At 36.8% G+C, this 9,176-nt stretch overlaps 1 protein-coding gene and 1 pseudogene across 1 annotated transcript in view; one reads left to right on the top strand and one right to left on the bottom strand.

Annotated features, from left to right (window-relative positions):
- Positions 1 to 9,176, bottom strand: part of LOC122324516 — a 307,667-nt pseudogene that overhangs the window by 183,902 nt on the left and 114,589 nt on the right.
- The window catches only part of LOC122324513 (uronyl 2-sulfotransferase-like), a 7,329-nt gene continuing 3,470 nt past the window's right edge, over positions 5,318 to 9,176 (top strand). Inside the window, exons 1-2 of the mRNA XM_043219006.1 lie at positions 5,318 to 5,433; positions 5,555 to 5,708. Of these exons, the coding sequence (XP_043074941.1) occupies positions 5,363 to 5,433; positions 5,555 to 5,708 (225 nt within the window). The 5' untranslated portion in view covers positions 5,318 to 5,362. The remainder of the gene's footprint in view (positions 5,434 to 5,554; positions 5,709 to 9,176) is intronic.

Below are 9,176 nucleotides of genomic sequence, written 5' to 3'. Positions count from 1 at the left end.
TTTTATATTTTTATTTTTATTTTATTGTATTTAATCAACATTTTGCATATGCATATAGCAGGCATGGACTAAAACCCCCAAGTACTAATAGTAATACCATTTATTTATTTATTTAGTTATGTTTAAAATGGTCAGAATCAACAGAAGGTTAACTCAACACTCATGACTGCTCCTCTTATCAGCACTTCCTACAAAGGAACGACAGCTCTGTTTGCTGATGCACAGATTAGAGAGAAAGAGTGAAATAGCATGAGTGGAAAGAACAAGCTTGATTTAAGGAGTGTCATTAAACGCACTCTGCAAAAGAGGTTAAACCCAGTGAAAGTTTCAGTTGAGTTTAGGATGAACGATTAAACTGCTTCATAATAGTATGGTTGAAACCATCAGTGTGGTTTGTCTATGTTTTTTATAGAGTTGTTGAAAAACGAGGCATTAGATATGTTATAGGGCACAGTTGTTTTAAGATGAGAGTTTTGAAGCACTTGTTACATGTTCAAAACTAAACTCACTTGGTTTAAATTCCTTGTAGATTTGAAATGAATTATCACTGTGATTGTGATCAGCGATATAATCAGTGTTTTGTGGTTAAAAATACCTTCTTTGCACTACATGTGCTATTTTCCAACTTGTGTCTTTTCTATGAAATGGGTTAAAATGATTCAGAGACTCTGGAATGCTGGAATGATTCATTGACAGTATTGAGAACTGTGTTCTAGTGCACTCACATATGACAGAAGAATCCAGAAGAGAGCAGGAGAGGAGACTTTTAGCTATAGCACTGCACAAATGTAAACAGTACTAACAATGTTTTATTTTTTAGAACTAGAGGGAAATTCTGAAATTTCCTGTATTCAATATACACCCGAGACACACACAAACACACACACACACACACACACATATATATATATATGTCATATATAAGATGTTTCACCGTAGAGGCAGATGTGGACAGATGTGCACAAGAATGTGGTTGAAACCACATGTGTATAAAGTATATATAAAAAAATATGTACAATTTTACAGCTAAGACTAAAACATTTGGAAAATATGACTTCCTGACTGTGAAAGTAATGTAATCAAAGTCCAGTTCAATGTGTGCATGTGTATAAATCATCCTCCTTTCTACAAGGGCCACCTTAATTCACTATGTAAAGATATACCTGTGTATATAAATCTTTACTATTTTCCTAGGTAGCATTGTTTAGTGTGGATCTGTGCAGTTTGGTAAAGTCTTTGGTAGCTGAAACCCCCACAGTTACTAAAAGACCCCAAGCCAGCAGTGATGACAATCAGTTTTAACATCTCACAGCTGTGGAAAAACAAGCTTAGAGTCTGTAAGCACACAAACTATGAATAGATGTTTACATATTTATCAAGAGCTCCACATACTTATGTTTGTGGGCACCCTATGATGCTACAAAGATGCAGCAGCAAAGTATGTCAGTTTCAGTTTTTAAGTAGCCTTTAACAACATTTGTAAAGTATGCAAGCCATATGAAGTAATGTAATTTATTTCTATGACAACATTGAATATTCAGCAGCCATTACTTCAGGGGTATACTGACAGACATCTCCTCAGAGTAATAATGAGCTAAGAGATTATATGTAGAAGTGTGATTTTATCTTATTATTACTCAAGGGGTAGAAGAAGAGGGAGAAAGAAAGAAATTCCTAGAGAGAGAGAGAGTGAAATGAAGATGTGAAGGAATCGGATCGAGGATCAGGGAGAATTAGCAAGGCAGCTGGGCTCACGCAAGACCTCTAATGTGTGTGTGCTCATGGGGTGCAAAGAGAGCATTCTCTGTGAACTTGAACCGTATTTGTTGTTTTTGGAGAGTGCTGTTGCACATTATGGAGTGTAATACTGAGAGAGAATGAATAATGAAAGCCAAGTAAAAACCTTTTCACACATTCAACATAAATACAAAACATCCTGTCTCACTGCTTCTGACACAAATGTTTTCTCTCAAGAGCTTTTCTCATACAGTACACACACACAGGGGACAAAGAATGTCTTAAAACCCCAATTTCATCTAGGATGCTGGCCTACAGGGAATTCCATTCCTTCATCCACACTGGATGTTCATCCAGGAATTTACAAATTTCCTCCAACTCTCTATTAAAGAATTATTCTTAAGGTTGTTTGGAGTCGTGAATAAAGATCGGAGCAAGCTGGAAACTGGAAGCTTTTAGTCCCACACTTGAGCTCCAGTATCACCATTGTGTCACTGATACTTAAAGGTAAAAGTTCACTCAAAAATGACAAGTCTGTCATCAATTACTTCTCATGTCATTCCAAACCCGTAAAACCTTAGTTTATCTTCAGAACACAAATAAGACATTTTGATGAAATCAAAGAGCTTTCTGATCCTCCATATAGATAGCAAGGGTATGACCATAGTCAAGGTCCAGAAAGGTAAAATAGTCCATGTGACTTTTTTTTTGGTTTTTCCTAATACCTATGTATTTTAATGTCTGTGTCTAGGAGCTGCCATTCCCAAGTCAGGTGATCTACAACAGGGTTGGCAAGTGTGGAAGTCGAACAGTTGTCCTGTTGCTGAGGATTCTGGCAGAAAAGCACCAGTTTAACTTGGTGTCCTNGTGTGTGTGTGTGTGTGTTTGCGCGTAGGAGGCAACTAATTCTTCTGAGAAATTGTATAGCAAGCAAAAAGTATTGCAAAATGAAAAGCATACTATGATGAAAACTGATGTGATTAAATAAAGGTGTTTGCCAAGGGAAATGCTCACTGAATGCCAGCGGCAATGAAACACATCCGAATGGCACTCATTGTGGAGAAAAATACACACTTTCCTCCCTTGCGGAGAGGAAAAGAAAACATTCTGTCATCCCGTTTGGGTCGAGTCAAACCGTCACACCTCCACACCGCTAAAATCAACTTATGAAAAGTTAAAATAAATAAGCTGATTAAATAACACTCATATACGTTTGTTGAGAGGGAGAGGGAAATAAGTGACTAACATGAAAATGAAGAACCTTTTAACTGGAAATCTGTTCGATATCCTGGAGTACACTCATAATTCTGTCTGGATATTCTGGGACCTTTTTGAATAAAATGATTTTGTGAGTGATGCATTATTCATAGGCATTAGAGAGCAAACTGGTTAGATGTACAGTAAATACTCAAAGCTAATATTAAATGTGTGTGTTTACAGTGGTAGGTTATGAACACATACAGTTTCATTGCCATCAGAAAAACTACTGCTCTGTGTCCAGACAGATAGAGCGCGAGTGGAAGACAGCCAAAGAAAGTGCATTTCTTTATGATGTATTTTTAATGTTCTCTGTCATTCCAAACCTGTATGACTCTTATTTGTTAACCACTAATGACGGTATTTAGAAAATTGATCCACTGCAGTGAATGGGTGCCATCACAGTCCAAACGGCTGATGAAAGTATTACAATAATCCACAAGTAATTCACAAGACTCCAGACCATCAATTAATGTATTGCAAAGCAAATCCAAAATTAATTAATAGATTTTTGTTATTTTATTATCAATAAGAAAATTGTGGGATTTTCTCCAGTAAAAACCTTGACGGATAAAAATAAACTGAATGACTTAAAAATACAACTATTTTTGATTGGATTATTGATATAGTTGTCAAGTTTAATCATCTAATAAACCATTGATGATGCTTGGAATATTCCTCGTACAATTCACACACACAGGGGACAAAGAATGTCTTAAAACCCCAATTTCATCTAGGATGCTGGCCTACAGGGAATTCCATTCCTTCATCCACACTGGATGTTCATCCAGGAATTTACAAATTTCCTCCAACTCTCTATTAAAGAATTATTCTTAAGATTGTGTGGAGTCGTGAATAAAGATCTGGAAGCTTTTAGTCCCACACTTGATCTCCAATATCACCATTGTGTCCATTGTACTTGTTTTTTTTTTGGGCCGACAGCTGTGATTGTGACTGATTACCTATTTGTGGCCTTGAGCATCTGCAAAGTCTGCTAAACAGATGCAAATTCCAGTCCAGGATAAGGGTAATAAAATCTCATTTTAAGAAGAAAGTTTATTTGTGTGTGCATAGAGGGGGGAATGTTCAGTCTGTTTGAAATGATTTTTCAACAAAACAATAACAAATTAACCTCCTTTCCATTCATAATTTTCACATTGTTCACATCAACAAGGTTTTGTTATTAAATGGATTAGATTATACAAAAAGGAAAGTCTGTCAGCTGCCAATTAGTATCATTTACACAGCCTCATTTTGTTGCAAGCTGTGGCTTTCCCTCAGTGGAACTCAAATGGAAAAGATTCTGCTGTTTTAATAAACGTAGACCATCATAAAAGTGGTCCATACAATATATTGGTCTTTAGTGCTACTTTCGCTCTTTGTAAGGAAGGTGTGTCTAAAATAAATTCTTACTGTGATCTGAACTGTGTAACAGTAAGCAAAATAAAATGTTACGTTATGTCATTCTAATAAGATATTTTTAATTAGCCTCAATGCCACCAAACCACTAACTGTTTACCCAACCTGAGGTGTTACTTATGATGTGGTTTAGCCAACACCTCTTTTATCATTACTTAGTACAGTGTATGGCCATCTGTGTGCTCATATAACCGTTTATGGAGCAGGAAATTTTCTCATTAAGATGATGTCACTACCTCAGGTTGTTACAGACTTTGTGTGTTTTGGCTTTGCAGGACACTTGTTACAGTGTTGTTAGCTGTTTGACAGAGATGTGGGTCAAGTAACATGAAGAGGTTTAGGTTTGGTACGTAATCTGAATTTTGAGGGTGGTCTTTCACAAACTGGAAACTTCTGGAACCTATTGTTGAGCGCTACAGGAAGCTGCTCTCTACACACCGTCCTGGCACACTAGACCAACATTACGCCATCCCCTTCTTCATATGGCGATCAGTTATAGGGATTGTTAAGTCTCCTTATGCCTGTGTGTGTATGTTTTTAGAGACATGTAACATGCACTTAGGGACTCATGGGCTCTATCAGAGCTGACTGGGGCCCCAGCTGGCCCTCATTAGGAAACATTAAGGTAATGAGAAGTCAGCCTCATCAGATGACCTAATAACTTTCCACTGCACCGCTCACTATCCAAGTGAGGAATGTTTTCTTGGTGTGTGTGATTCTGAAACTTGGGAGAGATGAGGTCTGTTTGCAGTGTTTTTGCATTTCTGGTTTAAGTTTTGAAATGAATCCACCTTTTGAAGAATTATTGTATTGAACCCCATGGCTTTTTGTTTTGTTAAATTGTCAACATTGCTGGATACAGAGATGGTCATAAATAGTTATGTAACATGCGTTTTGATCTGTTTATTTGTGTTGATTTATTTATTTATTTTTTTGCCAGGTGGATTTGATGAGAAACATTAGCACTATTCCACAGCCTTTTTTGTACACCAGACATGTTCACTTTCTCAATTTCACAAGGTAAGCAAATCAGTTTTTTTTTTTTTTTTATCTCAATGTGTCTAATTATTCCAAAATATAAATGCAGCCAAACACTGGTGATCAGTTCAGTGCTCATTCTCTTTTTCTCGTTCTTTTGCAGGTTTAGGATAGAACAGCCTGTCTACATAAACATCATCAGGGATCCTATTAACCGTTTCCTCTCCAATTACTTTTTTCGTCGTTTTGGGGACTGGAGAGGAGAGCAGAATCACTTGATCCGCACACCCCAGATGAAAGATGATGAGCGATATCTGGTCAGAGGCTGTTTCTGAATCCCACCCTTTTTTCAGAATTTCTGTTTTGTTTATTATTATTATTTTCTGATATTTTTGCTTGTGGTTTTTCAATGTTGATTTCATATAGGGATGCAGCAGGTCTCATTGTAGCAAGTCCTCAGTCAGCATAGGTCTAAACATAAATATTTAAATAGTGACATGAAGGAAAGACTGTAGTTCAGTGTGCTCCAACAGGGCTACATAAGACTAGTAATTTACTTATTCAAACATATTTGAGCTGTACGTATATGCATACGTTCCCTAGCAAACAGCAGAGTGACCATTAAGTGACTTGACTTCCCTGCTGAAAAAAACGGCAGGGTTGAGGACTGTATTTCCTGTTAAAAATAAATGTATTGCACAATGAGTGTTTGTGAGAGTGCAAAAGTCTGGCTTTATGTTTGGAAATTAGCTCAGACAATGTAAGCAGAATGTTCAGGAATTGATTAGTCATGCTTGATTTTTATTCGGTCAAGTCAATTGTGTTGCTAAACTCTCTGATTTGGATTCGGGGGGAGAAACAGCATGAATACTGAACGTCAAGACAATCACATGAAATCTTGGCACTGCTAGAAGAATTACATCAGTCGACTAGGGATTGTGACAGAATTATGGCTCATATCTGGTATTCATAAAACATAAATGGCCGGTTTCCCAGACGCACATTAATCTGAAATATTAACTGGGACTTTTTTCTTCAGGTTACTAGTTAATTTAGTTCAGGCCACTTTCTCTGTTAACTCTGAATTTTTGTTCCGTTTAAGAAGGAGAGATGTATGATTATTTCTAATAGGTCAAGGTTTGGTTAGTTAGCATGATTTAGATAGTCCCTGCTGGCAGATGGTGTTACTATAGCATCTTGTTATGTGGGTAAGCATCTTTCTCCATTGATGGCCAATCAATACTATTATATGTGTGTAAATATGGAGAGAGAGGGAACCTTTTTTAGGTATTTATGTATATAATCTTGGAAATGTGGGTCAGCTTTTTGAAAGAAATCTATAATTTTATTCAACAAGAATGCATGAAATTAGTTTAAAAAGTGATTACAAAACATTTTTTTTCAAATAACAGCTTTTTTGTAAACTAGTCAATCAAACTAATCAAATACTCCAAAATTAAAGTTTTTTTTTTTTTTTTTTACAAAAGATATTAAGCAGCACAACTGATTAATAACGGATCAAAACTTAAAATTCAGCTTTTTCTAAAAAGGAACACACACACACAGCACAGACCAAAATAAACACACAGTAGCAGTTCTGTTACGATGAGAACTGAACTCATCTTGGCTAATAAGAAACCACTATAATTTTAATGAGAACTTCACCATATAGAGCATGAGCTCCTCTTTAAGATCCCCTCTCCTTCTGGTGGCCCGGTTAACCACATCTCTGATTTCTATAGTTTAGGATTACTGTGGCTTGTGATCCGTCTCACACTAAAGATATCTGTTTGCTTGATTTATGTTTCTGTAATAGCTAGGCCCTTTGTCAGACCTGAGCGTTCAGATGGTATGCTACTTAAGTTTCATTTTTGATCTTTCCTTTGAATTGAACTTAATCATTATAATCTGTGACGTACTGAGGAATTCCCCACAATCTGCATGGATGTGCACACCCCCACACATACTCCAAGTCTGATGCGTTCACAAACACGTTTTCATTACATCTGGAAGCTGTACAGTAACTGGAGGTCTTGAAGTAATCCTAATAATAATTTAAAGCATGTGAAAAGAGTTTATAAAGTGTGAGTTAAAATATTACACAATATCCATGCATATGGGGAAGGGACTTTCTCAACCAGTGTGACTGAAATTTTAGTCACAGCATCCTTCAGAAATCATTCTAANTTTTTTTTTTTTTTGTGGAAACTGGAAAAATTTGTTCAGGATTCTTTTGAAGAATAGAAAGCTCAAAAGATCAGCAAATATATAAAACGTATATCTTTTATTATAAATGTCTTTACTGTCACTTTGAATCAGTCTGATGTGTCCTTGCACCCGCTTTTGTGTGAGGTATGCTGGCAGACCTTCAAAGCTGTNTGTGTGTGTGTGTGTGTGTACACACACATAGCCAGGAAATTGCCCTTATTAGTGGAACTCATCCAGTTTCTCAGTTCTGTTGCAGTCTGACTTCTTGCCTCCTGTTGTGTCATATTGTGTCATCTCCAAATGTCTCGTCTCATTTCCGCTTTGCTCAAACAGTGTCAGTCAAAAGTGATGTGTGCAATGCCCATTATTTATTATTTGCATTCTTCTTTATGTAGCTTTTTCTAGACAGAACACACAGAAATGCTTTGTTCCACATCAAGCAAAGAGCATGTTGAGGGATGTCGTCCATCTGGAGGTAGTTTAGGGGTAAATTGCGATGGCTGTGTTCCTAGGTGCTTAGCGAAATGGCCACCTTGGGACTGAATCAAGAACACAAGGCCAAATAAGTGTGTCACCTGAGCTGAAGTGGGTCCTCTTAGAGAGAGAAAGAGACTGTGTGTGGAAGACTGCAAGCTTTTACTGCTCGGGAAGTTTGCCAGTAGCACACTCGCCATTTGCCGTAACTTTATAAGTAATTTCATATATATATATATATACACACACAAAGAGACTTTCTTTCTTTTTATACTCTCCTCTTTTTCCCCTCGATCAAACAATATCTTCCCCCTCATTGAATTTGCTTTTAATTGTTGGTTTTAAAGGTTTGATGCAGATTTAAGGCATCATTATCTCTTCAGGGATTGAGTAGGTTGTTTTCTTAGGCTGCTGTGTAATTGGTGGTCTGTTAGAGGATGAACTTTCTGTTCCTTTTGTTCTCTGCAGACATTTGCCCTTTTGGCCATCTGGCTTTCTGCGCTTAAATCTTTTCCCTTTTTTATATTCCAAGAAGTCAACGGAAGCCCAAATGGAACACAACTTGTTTGTGTTTCAGCATTAGCATGTGTGCGTTCAAAGCGCATATCCATCAGAGTTTGTATGTGTCTCCGTTGGGGCGGAGTGGGGATACGGATGAAAGGACATTGATGCGCTCTTGGCTTTTCGGCTCTATTCAGATACACACAGAGTGAGTATTGTTAAAGGAACTGGCCCTCCTGGAGCTCCACTGCTTTGATGGAATCGCCAATGCATTAGCTTGATATTGTCCACAAATGAACACGTTCTTAGTACAGCGAAAGCAAGTTAAACACAGCAGTCTGCACCCTTTGCTCTAGTTCACAACCACAATTATGTTTTAGTGAAGGAAACTGTAAGATAGGGTAGAGAAATCAGATCTCTCTATCTATCTATCATAGTAATTATAGTAATATGTTGATGCAATATTAAATAAATATTTTTATATATGTTTGTTTTGAATTGTTTGACAATTACAAGAATAAATATAAAAAATGTAATATATACATGTATATATTTTTTTAATACTATGAAACAATGTCCAAAGAGTCCAAAACTCATAATGT

This window comes from Puntigrus tetrazona, chromosome 20 (genome assembly GCF_018831695.1).
Source record: "Puntigrus tetrazona isolate hp1 chromosome 20, ASM1883169v1, whole genome shotgun sequence".
Taxonomy (NCBI): domain Eukaryota; kingdom Metazoa; phylum Chordata; class Actinopteri; order Cypriniformes; family Cyprinidae; genus Puntigrus; species Puntigrus tetrazona.
The sequence above is the reverse complement of the archived record's forward strand: the minus strand, read 5'-3'. Positions and strand labels throughout refer to the sequence as shown.